The sequence below is a fragment of the Octopus bimaculoides genome, chromosome 20 (genome assembly GCF_046866305.1).
Source record: "Octopus bimaculoides isolate indiv1 chromosome 20, ASM4686630v1, whole genome shotgun sequence".
NCBI lineage: Eukaryota > Metazoa > Mollusca > Cephalopoda > Octopoda > Octopodidae > Octopus > Octopus bimaculoides.
Genome location: NC_142947.1, coordinates 14,339,659 through 14,364,566, shown reverse-complemented (window position 1 = coordinate 14,364,566; position 24,908 = coordinate 14,339,659). Strand labels below are relative to the sequence as shown.

Here is a 24,908-nt window from a genome sequence, read left to right as displayed (position 1 = left end):
GCTTGGCACCAGTGATGTTGCAACTCATTTCTACAGCCAAGTGAACTGGAGTGAACATAAAATAAAGTGTCTTGCTCAAGAACACAACACAGCTCAGTCTGGGAATCGAACTCTCTACCTCATGATTGTGAGCCCAACGCTCTAATCACTGAGACATGCAACTTCACATTCACTATAACCCTTCTGTATATTGGTTTCAAATTTTGGCACAAGGCCAGCAATTTCAGAGGAGAGAGTAAATCGATTACATTGACCCCAGTATTCAACTGGTACTTATTTTACCAATCCTGAAAGGATGAAAGACAATGTTGACCTCAGCAAAATTTAAATTCAGAACATTAAGTCAGAAGAAATGTTGCTAAGCTTTTTTTTTTTTTTTTTTCTGGTGTGGTAATGATTCTTCCGGCTTGTTGCTTAAATCCTTCAGTATATTAAGAAGTGAAGAATTTGAATGTGGTTATGTATGAAATTAAAAAGAAATGTATGAGGTTTTTATTTACAAAGATTGCAAGACATGTCAAGAAGCTCAGACATGCTTTTGCTGTGAACCGCAAGTAATCAACGCTGTTTGTATGGACAGAGAGGTATTTGTTTACAATCAGCAAACACGTGAAAATGAGGGGAAATAGTAACTCACTCATGTAAACACACAAACTCATGTGCACACACATATACAACAGGTTGCTTTCGTTTTCAGTTTCACTTACAAGATATTGTTCAACTTGCACTTATAGTAGAGGATTATCCAAGCTATAGGACCTAACCCCTAACCATGTGATTCCAAAACAAACTACTTATTCATACATCTATGCCATATGAGTATTATCATAATCATCATCATCATCATTATTTAACATCTGTTTTCCATGCTGGCATGGGTTGGACAGCTCAATAAGAGCTGATCAGCTGAAGAGGTACTCAGGCTCCATGTGTTTTGGCATGGTTTCTCTGGCTGGATGCCATTCATAATGACAACCACTTTACAGAGTGTACTGGGTACACTTACACAGCAGTGGCACAGGTGTTTTTATGTGACGTAGGTACAGGTGCTTTTTACATGGCACCAGTACCCACAAGCCTGCAAGATTAGGAATGCTCAGCTGAAGAGGGTTGCAGGAGACATACCTGTATGCAAGGACAACCATGATTTTACTTAACTTGAGGTGTCTTCTCAAGTACAGCAAGCTGCCAGGAGTTTCAGTCCCCTGTCATCCCTTTTGTGAGGCCCAACATCTGAAGATTCTTTCTCACCACTTTGTCCCATGTCTTCCTGGATCTACCCCTTCCAGAAGTTCCCACCACAATTAGAAATCAGCACCTCTTGATGCAGCTGTCTTCATTCATATGTATTACATGACCATACCAGCGTAGCCTTCTCTCTTGCACGCTACATCTGATGCCCTGTATACCCAGTTTTTCTCTCAAATCACTTATACCCTGTCATATATACACTCTGACATTACCCATCCTGAGGAGCATACTGGCTTCATTTTTTTGAAGTGACTTAATTTAAAGAAACATATGTACATATATACATATCTATCTATCTATCTATCTGTCTGTCCATCCATCCATCCATCCACACATTAATATGCATATACTCACATATCTTGCATGTACAGTTAGTTGTACAACTACTACTGTATGAGTAAGAGCACCATTTTATTATAGTTAGAAGTGAATAAAACTCATCTTCAACACCATCACTATCATGTCCACCACCACCACCACCGTCATCATCATCATCATTTAATGTCTGCTTTCCATGATGGCACAGGTTGGATGCTGCATCATCATCTGAATCATTTCTTATTGGGAGCTACTGCTTCTAAATGCTGGTGCTTGTACATTTGATTTCTATGGTTGGATGCCCTTCCTATTGCCAACCAGTTTACAAAGTGTACTGGGTGCATTTTCTTGTGGCACCATCACCAGAGAAGTTGAATAGATCTCAGCACGACAAGTTTAAAAGGATCTCGCAACCCTACACTTTCTCTGCTCATTTCGCCAGTCACGTGACACCAACCTTATTCTTACTCACTATTCACTCGTATAGGGATTATGGCTGGCTCTGTCATGGACCTGGCACAGGCATTGTTAAAGTGGAGTGTACTAAAAGTTAATGAAAATAAGAGGTTTTTTTTAATGAATAAACTATCAAGTGTTCAGTAGTTAAAACCTGTTGTTAATTATTGATTTCTTATCTAGGAACATGACTACTCATTTATAGGTTAGTAAAAATATATAATATTAATAATGTTTATGTCTGTCTTACAGACATAACTAAATTCAAATTGCTACGAAAACAGGTTAGGAATTAAAACAAGAACTTCATTCATGCTCAGTCTGCTGGGAGCTTATCTCTAATACTCACTATATCTATCATTAATTATTCTCTCTCTCTCTCTCTCTCACAGTGTTCCAACAATTTGTCTGTCACATTTTATCCTTTCCTTAACAACCTTGGTAGCTTCCAAAAAATCTTTTTAATGATTAGTTATTGATTCATTACAGTCTTTGCCAGGATTTCTCATAAACATACCGTGAATGACTCGAGCGTCACCGAGCTAATTTTAAGTCAATACTCATCGAAAGATTTCTTACAAGATACTTGTTCTCTTTCATCATTGAAATTCATTAAAGAAGACCCCCAACATGTTTAGCCTTATACCTTTTATTGTTCTTTTTACTTGCTAGAGCAGGCACCATTCTGAAGGGTTTAGGTGAACAAATCGCCCCCAGTACTTATTTTTTAAGCCGGGTCTCTTTTGTAGAAATGCTAAGTTACATGGATGTCAACAAACCAACACCATTGTCAAGCAGTGATGAGGGAAAAACACAACACAAACACAATAACACACACACACACACACACACACACACACACACACACACACACACACACACACACACACACACACACATGACAGGCTTCCACACAGTTTCTGTCTGCCAAATTACCAAATCCTGTAACAAGGTTTTGGTTGGCCTGGGGCTATAGTAGAAAACACCTGCCCAAGGGGTTGTGCAGTGAAACTGAACCCAAGACCACATAGTTGAGAAGCAAGCTTCTTATCCACATAACCACACCTGTATATATGAATAATCTAATCTACTTAATTATTGATAATCTACCTATTCGTTTGTCAAGTTTGTTTCATTTAACATTGACATTCTGTTATTTATTTCATTTTAAATGTTATCGGTAATTGCTAGTAAATAAATTTTTATAAATTAGGCGGAGCTATGTTGTGAGAAGTTTACTTCTCAATCACGTGATTCCAGGTTCAGTTCCACCGTGTGGCACCTTAGACAAGTGTCTTCTCCTACACCCTCAGGCCAATTAAAACCTTATGAGTGGATCTGGTAGTCAGAAGCTGAAAGACACCTGTCATATATATATATGACAAAGGATTGAGACACTTGGTGTCTGGCTGTACTCAGGAAGACCTGCACCCTGCAGCAGAAGTGTGAAGATCGATCCTTCTGGTTGTGTGTTGTGTTCTTGAGCAAGACACTTTATTTCATGTTGCTCCAGTTCACTCAGCTGTAGAAATGAGTTGCAACGTCACAGGTGCCAGGCTGTATCGGCCCCTTTGCCTTTCCCTTGGATAACATTGGCAGCATGGAGTGGGGAGGCTGGTATGCTTGAGCAACTGCTGGTCTTCCATAAACAACCTTACCTGGTCTTGTGCCTCAGAAGGTAACTTTTGTCTTTGTATACATGGTGGTGGCATGTAAAAGCACCTTTGTGGTGCCTTGTAAAAGTGTCTGTGTGGTATCATGTAAAAGCACTCGTATGGTGCTACATAGCAGCACCCAGAACACTCTGTAAAGTGGTTTGCATTAGGAAGGGCATCCAGTCATAGAAACCATACCAAATCAGACTGGAGTCTGGTGCAGCCTTCCAGCATGCCAGCTCTGGTCAAACAGCCCAACCCATGCTAGCATGAACAAAGGACGTTAAATGGTGATGATGAGGAGGAGGAGGATTATGATATGGTTCAAATGTACAGAAAACAGTTGACAGAGACAGATGAGGGAACAACAAGCAGGCATACTAGTTTGACACTGGGGAAAAAATGGAAAAGTCTTTGACATTTCGAGCCTATGCTCTTCGACAGAAAGGAACGAGAAGGATAAAAATGGGGAGAGAGAGAAAAGAATGTGCCGGAATTAATGGTTCCACATGAACCCCTATGTGTGTTTGTCTTTGTATTTGTCCCCTATAACTTAACAGTTTGACATAAGAGATCAGTACAATTACTACCAGGCTTAAATAAATAAAAGAAACAAGAGCAAAAAAAATAAAACAAGTTGCGGTGTAAATTTGTTCTACTAAAACCATTTAAGGTGTTGCCCCAGCATGGCTGCAGTCCAGTGACTGAATCAAGTAAAAGATGAAAAGATATTTGTATCTCTGAAATATTTTTTGCTTAATACTAATCAATGTTTGTGATTTACATGATTCAAAATGGGTATTAGTAAACTATATTTTTGTATTTGATATAATTCCATGTCACTTATTATTAATACTAAATAATTCCATAGTCACTAGTTCTCTTCAGGAACAAACCAATTAGTTAGTTGTCAAATCTGTTTACCACTGAGGAGTCATCAGTAATTTTTAATTAATTACATCAGCCTGTTGTTAACACTTTGTAGTTATATGATCGGATTCCTTAATACTTATTTATAATTATTTATGGTATAGCATACTAACACAACAAGCTTAATCAGTACCTAGCACTATGGTTAATATTAAAACGACAGCCTGTGAAATAATCCCTGTTTTATAAGGATTAATATTTGTTTGTTTATTTCTGCTCTTCTATCTAGAAATTATTCAGTGCATTTCATATCTTAGTAGTTTACGTACTTCTCCCTGTGTTCCTCCATAATATGGCAGACAAAATTTTGTCCTAGAAGGAAGTATATTCCAGTGTAATCAATATTAGTTGTATCATATCAGTACCCTTATGTAGTATGTTTATGTTGTATGAATATCTAATGGACGACTATTTAGAAACTATTACGAAGGCGGATTTCATTTACATTTAAAAAGAAACTTTAAAACCAATTTGACACACACATCACATACTTTTCTCACGCTCGTATATATATATATATATATATATATATATATATATATATATATATATATATATATATACACACACACATACATACATACATACATATATATATGTCCACTTTTCCATGCTGGCATGCATCGAATGGAGTTAATTGAGACAGATTTTCTATTCCCGGATATCCTTCCTGAAGCCAGCCCTCTCCGGTTTCCAAGCAAGGTAAATGTTTCCTCATCATCGGATATGTTTTCGCACAATACTGGAAAAATGTTGCTTGTATAACAGCAACATACATTTTACAAGAGACACAAACATGCACACACGCACATACATAGACATACACATATGATAGGTTCTTTCAGTTTCTGTCTACCAAATCCATCCAGGAGACTTTGTTTGGCCTGAAGTTATAGTAGAAGACACTTGCCCAAGGTGTCATACAGTTGGACTGAACCCAGAACCATGAAGTTGGGAAGCAAATTTCTTTGATTTATTATACTTTTACAAGAAGAGTGGTAAAAGTGATTTTGAAGTTTAGACTTGCTATCTTTCATGAAATCTGATGAAGGCTAACTGGTTGAAACTCCAAAGTCACTGTTAACCGGTCTTGTAAAAATATGATAGATAAGTACTGTATTAAAAGTATTGAGTGATCTTTCAGCTCAATGTAAAATTGTTTTTATTATAACGCAACATAAAAACAAACGTGTGTGTGTGTGTGTTCTTATTACATTTTTACAATATGTTGCTATAAGTTACTGGTTTTTCATGTTCTTTTATCAAATATTTCCATTGTTAAGTTCAAAATTATTGCTGTATTTTTCAAGTGTACATTCTAGTTTAGGCAGTTACCGTTCCAGCTTTTCCTGCTTTTCCATTATGAATTCATACTAGCATGAATGGGCATTTGTTTGTGTGTGTGTGTGTGTGTATGTATGTATGTATGTGTGTGTGTGTGTATTCATTTCATTGCAGAATACCTGTTTAAAGCCATGGCAATGTCTTAATCTGTTGCATTTGCTAATATATTACTGATTTCAGTCATTGGATCAAAGCCATACAGCAGAACCATTTTGAAGGGCTTTTTTTTTTTAATCAATCAAATTAATCTCAGTAACTTATTTTAAAGTCTGCTGCTTATTCTATCTGCTTCTATTTTGCTGAATACATAACTAAAAATAGAGATGAGAAACAGACGCTGGTTGCAAGCAGTCTCATAAAGACAAGTTCAAGAGAGAGATAAACACACAGATGCACTCAAACAAATACAATGCACACTCTCACATTCACTCACTCACACATACCAATTGCTTACACACACACACACACACACACGACTGGGCTTGTGAGTGAATTTGGTAGTTCAAAGCTCAGTTTTGTGAGTGAGTGTCTTCTACAGTAGAAGACAACTTACTCAAGATGCTGTGCTGTAGGATAGAACCCCAAACCATCTTCACATTCTGCGTCCAAATTCTGCTGAAGTTGACTTTGCCTTTCATCCTTTTGTGGGATCAATAAAGCAAGCACCAGTGGAGCACTAGGGTTGATACAATCGACTTACCCCTTCCCTGGAACTTGCTGGCCCTGTGCTAAAATTTTAAACCATTATTATTATTGTCGTTGTTGTTGTTTTTATCTATATATATAAAACAGAAACTGTCTGTGTATGTGTGTGTGTGTGCAAGTTCAAAGGTTTATAACTCAAGTTTCACCTAACCAATTCAATTGAAATTTCAGACATGCATTTGGTATGTTCCAAGGCATGTTTTAGTCATAACAACTGCTTCCATCAATGTGCGGTTTTCGCAAAAACTCGATCGATAATTATCAACTTTTCCAAAAAGTCATCCGATTATGATCAAACTTGACATACTTATGCATTCTTATCCAAGGTTTTTCGTTTCATTATTATTTTTTTCAAATTCCATTTCATTTGAGCACAGCATGGGAAAAACCAACTCAAAAATGCCTTTAAAGCAGGCTATAGTGCCGGAACCATTGAGCCGATTTAAACCAAACTCGGTAAACGAATGCATTTTCACCAAAGAATCAACTCTCCTCTTATTTCAAAATGAAATTCCTTAATCTGACCCTGCATTATGGATAGACTACAAAGTTATTTTTGTATATGGCTTTATTATGCAAAGAGTTTCCTTTTAGTTATTCAGGAATCAGAACTTCACTTGATTCATAAAATTTTGCTATTTACATCTCTCCAATTTTCCAGTGTTCTTTTTTTAGAGGAGTTGTTCAGAGCAGTCATTTCTAGGGCTCACTCATAACCCTTTAGCATTCAGATTACTCTGTCAAATGTAATGTTTATTCATTCACATTGTTTTGAATTAATCATGCATCATCTCACAGTTTTGAGATTTCAGTGATTTCAATACTGAAGAATGACCTCAAGAAGCTGAACCTTTCAGGTGAGATGATAAAGGACCAAAATACCTGGCACCTAGTCATGCTCAAGAAGACCCGTACCCTGGCGATGTAAACCACTTGTGGCAGTGCCATGTAAAAGCACCCGTACAGTGCCACATAAAAGTGCCTGTGTGGTGTCACATAAAAGTGCCCATGTGGTGTCATGTAAAAACACCCAGCACACTCTGTAAAGTAGTTGGTGTTAGGAAGGGCATCCTGCTGTAGAAACCCTGCCAAATCAGAGTCTGGTGCAGCTTGCCAGCCCTGGTCAAACCATCCAACCCATGCCAGCATGGACAACGGACGTTAAATGATGATGTGTTTCTTTATTATTAGAATGGCATTGTATGGTTAGTATGAGAGGCTGGTTTGAACATAAAACAGGTAGAATATTTTGGGCTGAATAAAGCCAGTTTAAACAATCAAGGCTTAAAGTTTCAACTAAGGTTACAAAATTCTGATTGGCTGAAATAACACAATTTCTAGGTTCTTTCTTGTTCGAGTCATGATCTGTTGATCCCTTAATTTTTAAACTTTTATTTTATATGGAAAAGACCTAAGAAATTAGCCTAAATTTGCTTACTTTCATATTACTCCTATCCACAAAGATTTCACTTACTGTATTCTAGAAGATACAAAGATATGAGAGATTTTTTCTTCCTTTAAAATTAATCCAGGAGTTATAGAGCTTCACAGAATCTAACATGGTTGTAAACATTTTTTGTTCTAAACAAAGACTATTTAGAAAATGCTATTTGTTCCTGTTTTCTTACCAGAACATGTCTTTACACGACATATCTTACAGTTATTTATTACATTATTGTCATTACTTACATCTTCAAAACTTTTATATTATGAACAAGGTAACTTCATTCTCTACTTTGTTTTCTTCTCAAGCCTATGTTTTAGCACTTTAACTTATTTATTGTTGTTTTTTTTTTTTAATTATTTCAACAGTGCTTATTGAAATATAAATGCCTTTTTAAACAATCAAGATAAATACTAACATCACCACACTTTTTTAACACTCATTGAGTTCTCCTTTGCATAGTTCATAAAATGAATCATTGTCAATGTTCTCATTGTTGCTGTCATTGGTTACAATGTGATTCTTCCTTCACCCTACCTGTCGCTACACTCCCAATACTCTTCTTACATTAAATCACTCACTCATATGTTTAATATTTCGTTTGGGTATATCATCATCATCATCATCATCATCGTTTAACGTCCGCTTTCCATGCTAGCATGGGTTGGACGATTTGACTGAGGACTGGTGAAACCGGATGGCAACACCAGGCTCCAGTCTAATTTGGCAGAGTTTCTACAGCTGGATGCCCTTCCTAACGCCAACCACTCAGAGAGTGTAGTGGGTGCTTTTACGTGTCACCCGCACGAAAACGGCCACGCTCGAAATGGTGTCTTTTATGTGCCACCCGCACAAGAGCCAGTCCAGGGGCACTGGCAACGATCTCGCTCGAAAATCCTACGGGAGCCAGTCAGGCGGTACTGGCAATGGCCACGCTCAAAATGGTGCATCTCATGTGCCACCCGCACAAGAACCAGTCCAGGGGCACAACCCACTATATCTAGTGGGTTATTAACTGTAGGTGTATATTTCTGCACATGCATGCATGTGTGTGTGTGTGTTTGCCTCAAGTGCCAAAAACTACTGTCTCTAAAACACCAAAACAAGGTTGTCTGTCCAGTCAGTCATGCCAAATCATTATCATCAGGAACATACAGGATCTGACTTCCTGCTACAAATTCACGCTTCATGCTATCAGTTTAGCCCCTCTTCTAAACATCATTACACTCTTTCTCTCTGTTCTTTCTTATCATTCTTCCTTATTTATTTCACCAGTGTATTAGTGTATCTTCTTTCTTGATTTCAGCATATCTCCTTCTTTGATTGTATGGCACTAGTTCCTCTACATTGGTTATTGTCTCTTCCTGCATTTGATTAGCTCAAATATCAACACAAATATTTCAGTAATTTACTACTTTCATTTAATCACTCAGACGTGTCTCCAAACCTTCACGTTCTTGATAAATGTGTCTACTAATATGTTTCACTCGTTTAAATTGTTGTTTCTTCAATTAGGTCAAACCATAGAATTCCATCACTTCCACTGGTAAAGCATTTCCTGTTATTTGAAATCTAAAGTAATTTATGTTTATTATTTAGTACACGTTTCATTGTTCATCTGTTTTATTTTTCTAAATGAAGGTTTTTGTTTCTTCTGTTTTTTAGCAACAGCTTCATGCATATGAAGCTTGGGTTAATGCTCAGCTCCGTAAACGGCCATCAGCTCGCCAGATTGAAGATCTCAGGAACGATGTTAAAGATGGTGTTGCTCTCATCAATCTTATTGAAGTGGTTGGTAAGTGAGATCAGAATATATTTTGTAAAACTGTATTATCTTATAGTTATTATTTATGTATCTCAAAACTATATATGCAGGAGTGGCTGTGTGGTAAGTAGCTTGCTTACCAACCACATGATTTCGGGTTCATTACCACTGTGTGGCACCTTGGGCAAGTGTCTTCTACTATAGCCTCGGGCCGACCAAAGCCTTGTGAGTGGATTTGGTAGACGGAAACTGAAAGAAGCCCGTCGTATATATGTATATATATATGTGTGTATGTGTGTGTATATGTTTGTGTGTCTGTGTTTGTCCCCCCCCCCCCAACATCGCTTGACAACCAATGCTGGTGTGTTTACGTCCCTGTAACTTAATGGTTCGGCAAAAGAGACCGATAGAATAAGTACTAGGCTTCCAAAGAATAAGTCCTGGGGTCGATTTGCTCGGCTAAAGGCGGTGTTCCAGCATGGCCACAATCAAAATGACTGAAACAAGTAAAAGAGTAAAAGAGAGAGTTTCCTTTCTAAGGATGATATTCAAAGGCTGTGAAAAACTCAAATCATAAAAATTAAGTAGATGAGTTGATTGAGCTTATATTAGGAGTATTAGTGAATATCTCTTATCTGTTATTTTGAATTTTTTTTAGGATTCTTGTAAAATTATAAAAAATTTGTTATTATTTATTTTCAATTAAGAATTTCAGTTAAGAATGAATTATTTTCTAATTAGATTGCTTCTGTTATTTGCTCATTCTGCGACTATCATCGTTATTATAGTTCAAGGCTTTGTTACTGTTGACTGTAGCATAACTGTCACTATCAGTATTTCCTTACTGAACCAAGTTGGATAGGTTAGCATGGAATGAAATGATTAAGAGCAGTTGTTTTGGACACTGGTGATTTGGCATGGCTAACTGGATATTGAACCTGTTTTGGCAATAGTACATTTTGATGGTGGAAGCAAAGACACATGCACATACATACACAGACACACACACATGTGTGCATGTACAAGAATATAGACTCACAGATAGACAGAGAGGGAGCAAGAGATATTACAATTTATTAATTGAATATAATTGACTTCAACACTTTGCCCTCTCCTCATACACATAAAGAGAAATAAGACACGGGATGAAGTAGTGAAGCACGACTTTCGAATGTTGGGCCTCACAGAGGCAATGACAAGAGACCAAAACCTTTGGAGATATCCTGTGATTGAGAAGACCCGGCAAGTAAAGTGAGATCACAGCCATCGCCGATACCTGTGTCGCATAATCAGCCCATTTAGTTGGGATAATTTGAAGTGACATATATGCGTGTATAGGATATCTATCTGTCTGTCTGTGTCTGTCCATGTCCGTCTGTCCATCCATGTGTGTGTGTTAAGCTTTTACAAGGAGATGGGCGACAGTGACTTTGAGTCTTAGCTTGTTCACCTTTGTCAGATAGTCTGATGAAGGTCAGCAAGCCAAAAATTCAATGTCACTGTCCCTCCTCTTGCAAAAGTGTGAAGCCTGGGGCAGCCTTCTGCCTAGTCAGCCCCTGTGAAACAGTCCAATCTATGTACATTAAATCAAGATGATGCTGATGATGCTGATGATGATGATGATGCTGATGATGATGATGATGTGTGCTACTAAAAAGGTTAAGTAATCCACCAGTTTAATGTTAAATTGTTTTTAGATATAACTTGACATAAGAATAAGCGTTAATATACACGTGCACACATATGCACATGCTCACACATACACACACAGACACACACATCAGCCTGGTATTCATGGTATCTCTATTTTTAATCTTTGAGGATCAAATGATTATAATTATAGTCTCAATTTTGACCTAATGATTTTCAGATTTTTCAGCATGTCAATCTCTTTAATTTTTCAGATTTAGATACCTATTTGTTGTCAAATATTTCAAATTTCAAATATTCAATGTTTTTTGTTTTTTGTTTTATTCTTTTTTGAGAAACTGAGCAGTAATTCTAATTTGAATTTATATTTTAATGCAAAATTTTAGGTGGCGAAAAACTACAGAATGTTCATATGGTTCCCTCTACCCATGCTGAGATGAAGGCAAACGTAGAGAGAGTTTTACAATTCATGTCTGCTAACCACATCCGGATGCATCCAATGAAAGCAAGTGGTAATTATGACAGCAACATTTCCTTTTTTTATAACTCATGTCATAAAGTAATCAATTTTATTGATATAATTCAACAAAAATTACTTTAAGTTTTAAGAGACATATTTGCCATCTTTGTCATGTTGCTGTAAGATAGACCAACTTATCTTTTTACTTTGTTAGTTTTGAAGTAAGGATGAGGATGAGACAGAAGGTAATGCAATTTTTATTTGCACTACTTTTTAACTCTCCCAAGGTCGATTGTGCCTTTCATTCTTTTGGGGTTGATAAAATAAGTACCAGTTGAGCACTGGAGTCAATGTAATCAACTAGCTCCCTCCCACAAAATTTCAGGCCTTGTGCCTGTAGTAGCTAGACTTATTATTATTATTATAATTATTAATATTATTATTTAGGTGGTGTGTTGGTAGAATTGTTAGCACACTGGACAAAATACTGCTATGCATTTTCTCTGTCTTTACATTCTGAGTTCAAATTCCAGCAAGGTTGACTTTGTCTTTCATGCTTTCAGTGTCAATGAAATAAGTACCATCCAAGCACTGCGGTCAGTGTAATCAATTACTTTCCCTACCCACAAATTTCAGGCCTTGTGTTTATAGTAGAAAGATTATCATTTAAAATATCACCATTAACTAACAATTGCTGTTCACCCTTTTCATCATAATGTTCATTAGATGAGTCAACATTGTCTGTATGAGCTCTCTGCATTGTATGTTATATTCCCTTTTTATTTCATATTATTTTGCAATGTTGTTTTCTTCATATTTATTTTCTTTCTTTAAAGATATTGTCGATGGTAACCTGAAGTGTATTATGCGCCTTATTCTGGCATTAGCAGCCCATTTTAAGCCTAATTCAGTAAAGCACCAATCTGTAGCTGGTGTTATCTCTCCAAACCGAGGGAGATCTTTAGCAAGTATAGCACAGGTGAGTTTTTCTTTCCTTTACATAATATATTTTTCTGTTTTTCCATAAAAATGTACCATATAAGACAAAACGGTCATTTTTATTGATGTTTGCACCTGTGTACAGCAGAATGGTGATTAACAGCAATAATTTTCAGGTGTGTCTGTGTGGTTGAGGAGCTTGCTTCCCAACCATGTGGCTTTGGATTCAGTTCCACTGTGTGGTACCTTGGGCAAGTGTCTCTTCTACAATAGCCCTGGAATGACCAAAGCCTTGTGAGAGGATTTGGTAGACAGAAACTGAAAGAAGCCTGTCATGTATATTTGTATGTGTGTGTGTGTGTGTGTTTGTGGGTATACTTGTCTTAACATCACATGGTGGTTGTAAACTAGGATTGCCATCATAGAAGTGATGTTGTTTGTATCACCAACCCTCACCTGTTTCTAGGCAAGGTAATATTTCTAATGACCTAATATGTTTTTCATGGAAGACTGGAAACAAAGGGCATCCAGCCATAGATAATTTGCCTCAGCAAATTCCATCTGACCCCTGCAAGCATGGAAAAGTGGATATTAAATGATGATGTTGAACCCAGAACCATGTGGTTGAGAAGCAAACTTCTTATCATGCAGCCACACCTGTGCCTATATATATAATTTTTCCTTCTGAAATGGTTTCTTCACGTTAAATGTTTAAATAATTTATTGTACTTTTGCTTACATTTATTATAGAGTGCTGCTGTCACTTTAGCAACTGCACGCAGATTTGTGTCAAAAGCTAGCAAACAATACCATGGAAGCAACTATAAGGATTATGGGTAAGAATTTTTAGTTGTAAAATCTGTCATTCTATATAGATTCAGTCTTTTTTTAGTTTATTTTAGGTTGAAATTCTCATGTTAAATTGTCTAAATGACTGAGATGAATTGGTGTTAATAAGATTGTATTTTTTTTTTTTTTTTACTATTAACATTATTTTTGGAGGCACAATGGCCCAGTGGTTAGGGCAGCGGACTTGCGGTCATAGGATCGCGGTTTCGATTCCCAGACCGGGCGTTGTGAGTGTTTATTGAGCGAAAACACCTAAAAGCTCCATGAGGCTCCGGCAGGGGATGGTGGCGAACACTGCTGTACTCTTTCACCATAACTTTCTCTCACTCTTACTTCCTGTTTCTGTTGTGCCTGTAATTCAAAGGGTCAGCCTTGTCACATTGTGTCACGCTGAATATCCCTGAGAACTACGTTAAGGGTACACGTGTCTGTGGAGTGCTCAGCCACTTGCACATTAATTTCACGAGCAGGCTGTTCCGTTGATTGGATCAACTGGAACCCTCGACGTCGTAAGCGACGGAGTGCCAATATTATTTTTAGAGATGAAATATTTTTTCATAGAGGTGAATAACGAAAAAGAGATCTTTGGTTTCTGAACATAAAATTAATTGAACTGAAAAATTATAATTTTAAATTATCACCCTTTTTTTTTTAATTTCTTTATCAAGACATACAACCCACATACCAGCTGATGTAGCTGCAATGCAAGCCAGAATGATGATGATAAAATCCTGCCCTGGGCCCAAACATCTGTCTGCCACAGGAGAACAGGATTACGATATAGATGGGATGCCACGGAGTCGATCAACTGGATTCATACCAGGTAATAACACCTTTTAACCCTTTAGCATTCAGGTGACTCTGTCAAATTCAATGCTTATTTATTCACATTATTTTGAATTAATCATGCATTATCTTGGAGCTTTCAGATTTCAATGTAGTGATTGTTTACTTTTAGAATGACATTGTAGGGTAGGTGAGAAAGGCCAGATCTGATCTGTTTTAACATAAAATTAGTAGAATATTTTAGTCCGATATGACTGATTTGAACATAAAACAGGTAGAGTATTTGGGTTCGTTTAAATGCTAAAGGGTTAATTAACTTTATGAAAGTTCTTTGAGAGTATACTGTGGCCACTTTTTCGAGATCAGTGAATAATTTCACTGGAAAAAGATATAAGTATTTGCATCGGGATATCTTTCGCATCGAAGGTCGGCGATTGTCGTACGCTGAGGACAAGTAAATACCCAGAAACTCGAGTCCGTACGTATCACAGATCAAGATGGGAAGGATGACTTCCCTTTGCAAATACAGACAGGACGCAGATGTATGTCGATAGCCAGCTGGAGGAGATGTTCTCCTGGGGCTAAAAGCAACAGTAACATCCACCCTTAGGGGTCAGCCACATTTAAGTGGCAAATATACTTCACCCTATATATATTTGGTTTTTGAAGTTCCATCAGTGTGTGTTTGTGTGTGTGTAAAAAGGTGAAGGAAATGCATTTAGTTTTTATGAACCAATGACTATATTATTTATTATTATTATTTGTTTTTTTTTGTGTTTTTTTTAGCCAATGAAGACTCAGTGGAGTATGGTCAAGACAATACCGTGATACTTGATCAACAACAGTATAATGATCTCTTAAAGGAATATGATGACCTGGCAGATACAATGAAAGAAACAAAATCTGATCTTCTGAAATTGCAAAATTTGGTAGTTATTTTTTTGTATTTGAAACATGTTTACTTTAACCCTTTAACATTTGGATTGCTCTGTCAAATATAACGTATATTTATTCATGTTGTTTCGCATTAATTGTGCATTATCTGTTAGCTTTGAGATTTCAATGATGTGTTTATCTTTAGAATGACATTGTAGAATAGTTGCGAGAGGTTAGATCTGGCTGGTTTGAACATTAAACAAAAGGAATATTTGGGTTGGATGTGGCCAGTTTAAATGCTAAAGGGTTAATAAATTATTCACACATAGGTGTATATCAGAGTGTAGATGAATGATCTTAATGAGTCTATCTTCTAGGTTCTGTGACAAGTCATACCTGTTTCAGTTACCCTAATGATCTTGAGAAGGGCTGAACATCACAACTTCCATTTCATCATGCCTTGAAACGTATATGATTCAATTTGCATTAACTCTAGGAAAAATTTAAAAAATTTATATCTTATTTCTTAAATCCATTTTTTCTTCCTCCTATGACTTTTTTGTAGACTTGGTTTACAGGTTCAAATTATATCCTTATTATTGCATTATATAAAACTACATAAAATGTATTTAAGTAAGAGATAGTATTTTATAAAGTTAAATTGTTAGAAAGTTATTCTTTTCTTTAGGCAACATGTAACAGCAGTCCCCAGAGATTCTAATGCCTGGCTGAGGTTTTCAATATCTTAGAATTCTATTTGTGTAGCAAGTGACTTGATCTGAGATTGAGTGTTAAAACTGAAACAACATAGAAGAGCCATTCTAGCCATTAACCATTTTGTTACCATATTTCAGTTTCAATACACTACTTTTGTTTCAATTGATATTTAAAATCACAAAGAATTTAACAAAATAACTTTGTCATTATTAAGCAGGTGTTATAGCAAATATTCTGCTCAATAGCGCAGATTTGCTTATCATTTGCTTGACCTTAACCACTTGAGCATGTCTCTTAATGGCTGACAATATGTGCATTTCTGATCATGAGAATTAGTAGTGGGGAAGCATTATAGCCATGTATTTGAGAGGGATTCTTCAGGATTTGAATAAATATAATAAAAGCAAAGTTTGAAGGAAATATTAGCCATTTTGCATACTTTCTAGGGGTAAGCAAATAAGAAATAACAGTTACTACTCAAGGACGAAATTCATGTTACACAGTGTTATAATTAATGCAAAAGCATAACCTCACTATTTGTATTTTATAATCTTTTTTAGCTTTTGAACGGAGAAATAACAAGTCTTGTACCCTCTTCAGAGCTGGATGATCTTGAAGGATATTCAATTTCTGACCAAATGGTGAAAACTACTTTTTATTACTGCTTTTTTTAAAAATCCTACTAATTTGTTAATTACAGTTGTAATAATTCTGTCCTTATTTATTATTTTTTTTTAACTGTATAATTATTATTTTGAATTCTGTTTCTTTCGTCAACTGTCTATATTTTGTGTGCTTATGAAGTATATATTTACCTCATCCATTTAAAAAAAAAATCTGATATCTATTAAACTCTATTACTGTGAAATAACTAGCAGAGTTTCAGACACTTTTTGAGTTCTAAACAACATTTACAAATTAATAAAGACATTTCGTTAATCATTTTACACCAAGTATAAATTCTATATGCATAGCACTATGCAATGCATAATGGTATGGCTGTAGTTAATAATTTTGCTTTGCAACCATGTAGTCCTGGGTTTAATTCCACTGTATGGAATCTTAGATGAGTGGATTCTACCATAATTTTGGTTTGGCCTATCTCTTCTGAATGAAATTTGATAAACAGAAACCGTGCTGGGGCCTGTTGTTTATATATGTATGTATGAACATCGTGCATCAAACAAAAAAATATCATGGTATTTATTCCTTGCAAGTTATGTCCCTTTAGACTAAAGTAAATCGGAATAAAAACTCCTAAAAACCAATAAAGTCAATACTCCAGCATAGCCAGTCAAATGACTGAAACCAGTGAAAAAATGTAAGATGAATACTATACATAAAGCAATAAAGTACTAACCCATTCATTGCCATACATGTGGTGCTCAACATTATACATAGAGTACTGTATGGCAATATTCTGTGCAAGGTGCTATACACTGAAGCACTACATATATATTCTTTTATTCTTTTATTTGTTTCAATCATTTGACTGTGGCCATGCTGGAGCACCGCCTTTAGTCGAACAAATCGACTCCAGAACTTATTCTTTGTAAGCCTAGTACTTATTTTATCGGTCTCTTTACCGAACCGCTAAGTTACGGGGATGTAAACACACCAGCATCGGTTGTCAAGCGATGTTAAGGGGACAAACACACACACACACACACACACACACACACACACACACACACACACACACAATGGGCTTCTTTCAGTTTCTTGGCCTGCTAATGATTCTTCTTGCTTGCTGCCTGCACACTGCTAATATACAAGGGATTGCTTAAAAGTCCCTGGATATCATGAACGGTCTGGTTGGAGACCCAACCTTCCAATTTCTTTTACAGGGCTTAGAAAAACTGAAGGGCCACTGCAATAAGTGCGTGAATCTGACAGGGGAAGATGTTGAATAAAATCATAATTAACTGATCCTCCTGTATTTTCTTTTATCCAAAGCCAAAAACTTTTCGGCATCTCCTTGTATATAATTACCAGATATTGTAGCTGCTTAAAACCAAGTTAGTTTGCTAACAAATCGATTTGTTGAATTGTAAATTTTTTTTTTGCAGGTTGTCCTTCGTAGTAGGCTTCAGCAAGCAACAGAAATATCTCGTGACTTAAAAGAACAGTTATCTCGAACAAAAATTGAATGTCGAGAGCTTTATGGTGCTAAGGTATAGTTTAAAAAAAAATTTTTATCACTTACAACTTATATCTAATATACTTGCTTAAATTTGCATGTATATTGTGTATTTTGATGTATGGATGTAGTTGAATAATGAATGAGAATGACTGGACACATAGTAAGACTGCCAGAGGAGAGGCTTGCCAAAACAGCCATGGGCTGAATGCTGCTGAAAGGTAAGAGAAAAAGATGCCAACCAAGGAAGACATAGTGTAGTTCCTTCAAAGAAGACTTATGCAGACTGGACATCACCTGGGAAGAAGCATACTGGTTGGTCAGAGACAGAAATAATTGGTGATCACTGACTGCCCGATGTGCCGTGCAAAGGCACCAATGGAGCTAAGAAGAAGAATGTCTTAGATGTTATTGAAAGTGAGAAACTTTTTTTTTGGTTCAAAGTCAATGGTAACATTGTCAAAAAATTGAATTCCATGTTATTTAGTTTTTTTTTTGTATGTAATTCAAATAAAGTTATTCAAAGTAATGTTTTTGTTTCATTGCAGGCTGGTTTACAACAGCGTTTAGCTGAACAAGAAGTCACTCTAGCAAATTCTAAAGCTGATTTATATCGCCGAAGTTTAGACTTTCAGAGTTTGGAATCAGAAAAGGTACCACATATGTATATATATATATATATATATATATATATATATATATATATAATATACACACACACACACATAAATTTTAATGTCATCTCTGTAGATTTTCTGTAGAATTTAGAGCTAACACTGTAAGTTATGATGATTTGTTAACAAATACGTCTTTGTAAACAATGTGATTGAAGGTAATGATTGTATATGCATATTTTAGGAATTATTGTCCTTTCATCAGCCCTTCATCCAACCCATCAACTCTCCTCAGACACATTGTATAGATATCCACTAGCTCTAGCAGTGTAACATAATTGGATAGAGCAATTTGCATATTAAACACATTCCTGGCAACTGGTACATATATTTAATTGCTGGCAGGGCAACAATACTTTGTTTTATCATAATACACTACTAAGTAGATTATAGGTTTAAAATCTTATCTAAGAATTCTCCCAGTTCCTTTTCTGTTTATAGAGAACATTAGAATGTTGATACACATTAATTGTAGTTTCTCAATTAAAAGGGTTCCAAATAAAATAACTGTAGATGAAATGTGCTGTGCGTGAGAAGACCCGGCAAGCCAAGTAAGATCGTTGCCAGTGCCCCTGGACTGGTTCTTGTGCGGGTGGCACATGAGATGCACCATTTTGAGCGTGGCCGTTGCCAGTACCGCCTGACTGGCTCCTGTAGGATTTTCGAGCGAGATCGTTGCCAGTGCCCCTGGACTGGCTTGTGCGGGTGGCACATAAAAGACACCATTTCGAGCGTGGCCGTTTTCGTGCGGGTGACACGTAAAAGCACCCACTACACTCTCTGAGTGGTTGGCATTAGGAAGGGCATCCAGCTGTAGAAACTCTGCCAAATCAGACTGGAGCCTGGTGTTGCCATCCGGTTTCACCAGTCCTCAGTCAAATCGTCCAACCCATGCTAGCATGGAAAGCGGACGTTAAACGATGATGATGATGATGATATGCATATTTTAGAAATGATATAAACCGTATTCAATATAAATATGTACTCTTTAGCTAAATATGTATCTGGTTAATGTATTATATGCATATCAGGAGAAACCATTTTTGTTGCTTCTGGTTTAGCTCCTGCTTTCTATAACTATTTAAAGTACTTTTCCTTCATAACTGAAAAAAATAAAGGATGCACTTACACTGAAGAAGAGTCAATAATCTCTGAAACGGACTAAAAAAAAAATCCTGGTTATTTTTCTCTCTACTTCGGAAAACGTTAGGATGTTTATACATTGATTGTAATTTCACAGCTAAAACAAATTAACCTTAGATATTTTTACATTATACAGATTTTAAATATGATTTAGGCTGTGTTTGGCATAAATATATAAGTCCCATGGGCAGCCTTTAACAATATTCTACATTCTGTTATTTATAGCTTTATCTACTTCAAGTCCCACAATTAAAAATGATTTATTTTAAACAGTGGGAACACAGCTTAAATCTTAATATTTAAAATATATATAAAATAGTAATATCTACAGTTATTCAGTGTGTGTGGCCCCTGGCCTTGCCAGTTCCTGTCAAGTCATCCAATCCACGCCAGCATGGAAAACAAACATTAAATGATGGTGATGACGATTTTCAATAATTTGTGTGTGGTTTTTCTCTTCCAACAGAATATGCTGATTAAAAAACTGAATGAAAAAGACAAACAACTGACTGAGTTAAAGGTGAGAATACAAATACATTTCATATTTGATGTCTTCTGTTTTTCTGTTTTTTGTAACACTTGAGAAGTTTGAACCTGTAACTGAAATTATAATTTGATCTGTCAACAGAGAGATGTCAGCCAGAAAGATAAAGTAATTGAAGATCTGCAGTTTCAAATGAATCCTGAATTATTAGAAGAAAAAGATGTGATGAGACGTAACTGCTGGCTTCACATTAGATGTCTTCAAAAACTTCAATCTATGCGAAGAACAGAGGTAACTTTTGATCACTTAACATCTAATCACTTCAAAAAGTTAGCTCGTATTTTAGCTTTTATCTTCTACTTGTATCAGTCATTGTGGAGGCGCAATGGCCCAGTGGTTAGGGCAGCGGACTCGCAGTCATAGGATCGCGGTTTCGATTCCCAGACCGGGCGTTGTGAGTGTTTATTGAGCGAAAACACCTAAAGCTCCAAGAGGCTCCAGCAGGGGATGGTGGCGAACCCTGCTGTACTATTTCACCACAACTTTCTCTCACTCTTACTTCCTGTTTCTGTTGTGCCTGTAATTCAACGGGTCAGCTTTGTCACACTGTGTCGCGCTGAATATCCCCGAGAACTACGTTAAGGGTACACGTGTCTGTGGAGTGCTCAGCCACTTGCACGTTAATTTCATGAGCAGGCTGTTCCGTTGATCAGATCAACTGGAACCCTCGACGTCGTAAGCGACGGAGTGCCAACAACAACAACATCAGTCATTAGACTGTGGCCATTCTGGGACACCACTTTGAAGAATTTTTAGTTGAACGAATCAACCCCAGTATTTGTTTTTTTTTTTTCTTAAGTGTGATTTTTATTCTATTGCTCTTTTTTGTTTTTTACTGAACTGCTAAGTTATGGGGATGTAAACACACCAATACTAGTTGTCCAACAGTGGTGGGGGACAAACACAGACACAGAGACACACACATCGATATATGCTTACTGTAGTTGTGGCCAATGCCAGTGTCACATAACTGGAGGATGATGATGATCCCAATTACTTAGTGGTTCAGCAAAAGAGACTGCTAGAATAAGTACCAGACTTGAAATAAGTCAATAGGGTCAATCTGCTTCACTAAAACCCTTCAAGGCAGTAACCCCCAGCATAGCCGCAGTTCAATGATTAAAACAAGTAAAAGATAGGATATATTTAATAGATACAAGCACTTAAGTAGAAGTTAATGAGTTTATTATTGAATTAGTTAATTGTTTTATTTGCATTTGATTACATTAGTTTTCAACTGTTCTATACATTTTTGTTTTCTCCAAAGGTACTCTGGATTTTCATATTCATAAATATTACACTTATGAAATCTGATTTACAAGATTTGATTGACATTTTGTTTTAAATTATTTTGCTCTAATAGTATTCTTCTTCATTTTTTTTTTTTACCCTAGTCAATGAAGAAAGATAAAGAGGTGAGTCCAGCATTATTTGTTTACTTTTTAATATGCAGAGATGGGGTGGGGTGGGGTGTTGGTTGGATGTGTGTCAGTAATGTCTGCAATGACACTGATGCCAAACCGTATCAGACCAAAAGCAGTGGCTGATGATGTCCTTTAGACACTATCAGTGGCATGAAGAGGGAAGATTTGCATTCATGAGCAATTACTTGTCTTCTACAAACTAAAAAAAACTTTCCTAGGTCAACCCTGGTATGTACATGTGTGTGTGTGTACACACACACACACATACAATTAGGCTTTGTCTTATTGGTTTCTCATGATTACCTTTCAATCACACGTATTTGATGTTAGGTTAAATTGTTTATGTTGATACTTGACACTTCAACTTAACAATTCAAGTGTGAAGTGAAAGCAATGACTATTTTCAGCTAGGCTGATGAATAATATGTTTTTGTCTTTGAACATAGCCAATTTTAGGTCTTGTACTCATTACCATCCTAATCTAAAATTAAAATCATCTATCAAAATTTCATGTTAATTACGTTCTATACACCAGCTTAATAATCCTTTCTTCTGTAGGCACAGTAGTTTTATAAAAATAAAACTACTGAACAATAATAATAATAATAATAATAATAATAATAATAATAATAGCCAGATAACCAATGCATTACACACTCAACACACAATACAAGCAGTAATACAACAAAAGACTGCATTACACTCCAGATAAAAAAAACAACACAATACAATACCAGGAAGAGTTTTGCATACTCCCAACAACAGAAAAGGACATGCAATGCTGCACACATCCCAGCAACACGGAGGTATAGCAGGTGATGCAGTAGAAATTTACCTCAAACTATCAAATGTTGAACAATTATATAATAATTATCATGATAATGATGACAATGACGATGACGTTGCTGTCATTATAATTATTCTGTCTAGACATCCTGTCACTCTAAAAGTTTCATTAGTGAGAAAAAAGCACTTTCATTTAAACCAGACCAAACACTTACATTAATTTATTTTCAATAATTAATTTTAAATAATTAATTTCAGGATTCTGTGGTTGATGTTCAAATGATTCAGGGATCTATAGAAAAACTCCGGTTGTCTTTCAATGACAATGACCAAGAAAAGTTATCATCTTTGGATCAACTTGAACAAAATGTCATTACATTTATTGAGAAGATGCATTATGGCAGCATTGATATTCTCCCTCAGGTTTGTATTTTCCTTATAATGTATATGCACACGTGTGTGTATATGTATGTGTGTGTTTGTGTGCAACAAGAAGTAAAAGATATTAATAAATCCAGGCAGATATCTAGAAAGCACTCGGTATTAAGTGAACTTGGTTAACTTTATCAAACAATTAGATATCGCTAAATTCAAACATGTACATACTGTAGCTCTGGGCCAACCAAAACATACATACTATAGCTCTGGGCTGGCCAAAACCTTGTGAATAGATTTGGTAGACAGAAACTTTAAGAAGCCTATTGCACACATCTTTCTCTTGATAGCCCTCCGTCGCTTACGACAACGAGGGTTTCAGTTGATCCAATCAACGGAACAGCCTGCTCGTGAAATTAACGTGCAAGTGGCTGAGCACTCCACAGACACGTGTACCCTTAACGTAGGTAACAGGAGAAAAAAAAAACAGATGTGTTTGTTTTCTCTTTTGACTTGTTTCTAAACTATTTCAAATTAACTCTTTCATTTGTTTTATTCATATTTTACATTCATTTCTCCATGTTAACTTGGCTCAGACAAAGATTTATTTATAATCAAATGTTGACCCATGCAAGCATGGAAAAATTGACATTGACATAATGATGATGATTACAATGAGGATGATGATAATGGTGGTGGTGGTAGTGGAGAATGATAATGATTGTGATGGTGGTGACAGCAGTGTGCTTCCTGTCAATAGTTCTTACTTGTTTTTCTTTTTATTCCACTTGTCCTCCTCACAAGATGCAGAGCTACATGATATATTGTTTGTAGAGGACATGAACATGACGTCACTGTTTTTTGCTTAAATTATATCTTGCAAAAATGCGTGCAATATTATACAACTCCATATTACTTCAAACATCTAATAAACATCATATAACATACTTAAATGAATTCACAAATTATACTCATCTTTACTGTATTCTTTACAATTTCAAACATTTTGCATATAAGTCAGACAATCTAAGTGTTGTGTTTTATTATTATTATTATTATTATTATTATAATTTACATTGATATTTAAATCTTTAATATAGCCTTATTCCTTTTCCAGTCTCCAACACTGAAGTTGAGCAGGCCAGTCCTGCCAAGCCATTTTAAAGAAGGTAATTAGTCATGATCCTTTTTCTTTATCAAACTATAATTAATTAACAAGCAAGTAGTAGACAGTGCTTCTAAGACTTCATGTCTGATGACATAGATGTAACTGTAAAGTTGTTGGAACATTCAACAGAAACAAGGTTTTTTTTCTTCTCATTATTATTCATACTAAAGTGGTGAGCTGGCAGAATCATTAGCATGCTGGACAAAATGCTTAGTGGCTATTCATTTGTCTTAACATTCTGTGTTCAAATTCCACCAAGGTTGACTTAACCTTTCATCCTTTTGAAATTGCTGGCCTTGTGCCAAAATTTGAAACCAATGTTTGTTATCAATATTCACTGGATAGAAGACACTGTTTAATTATTTCTAAATATTATTAGAGGATTCTAGAAAAGAAATGTTTTATTTTATCTTGACTGCAGAGAATTTTTCACATTTTCTTCAAATCCATGAAAAATACTAACTCCACCCACCTTTTTTTTTCCATATTTATTAAGGGGTTTCAGAGCT

General features: G+C 36.0%; 1 protein-coding gene across 15 annotated transcripts in view; it reads left to right on the top strand.

Moving 5' to 3' along the window:
* LOC106883429 (dixin) overlaps positions 1–24,908 on the top strand; it is a 59,391-nt gene that overhangs the window by 26,650 nt on the left and 7,833 nt on the right. For 13 of the 15 annotated variants that reach the window (XM_089338041.1, XM_014934433.3, XM_052974996.2 and 10 more), the window contains 14 exons: positions 9,769–9,898; positions 11,905–12,030; positions 12,815–12,957; positions 13,668–13,753; positions 14,435–14,589; positions 15,339–15,481; positions 16,706–16,786; positions 18,215–18,319; positions 18,834–18,938; positions 20,569–20,622; positions 20,731–20,877; positions 22,041–22,061; positions 23,115–23,279; positions 24,349–24,400. In XM_089338041.1, the coding sequence (XP_089194167.1) occupies positions 9,769–9,898; positions 11,905–12,030; positions 12,815–12,957; positions 13,668–13,753; positions 14,435–14,589; positions 15,339–15,481; positions 16,706–16,786; positions 18,215–18,319; positions 18,834–18,938; positions 20,569–20,622; positions 20,731–20,877; positions 22,041–22,061; positions 23,115–23,279; positions 24,349–24,400 (1,513 nt within the window). Of the gene's footprint in view, positions 1–5,169; positions 5,313–9,768; positions 9,899–11,904; positions 12,031–12,814; positions 12,958–13,667; positions 13,754–14,434; positions 14,590–15,338; positions 15,482–16,705; positions 16,787–18,214; positions 18,320–18,833; positions 18,939–20,568; positions 20,623–20,730; positions 20,878–22,040; positions 22,062–23,114; positions 23,280–24,348; positions 24,401–24,908 lie in introns of those variants that run through there. The other 2 variants (XM_014934430.3, XM_014934437.3) reach the window with 2 other exon arrangements.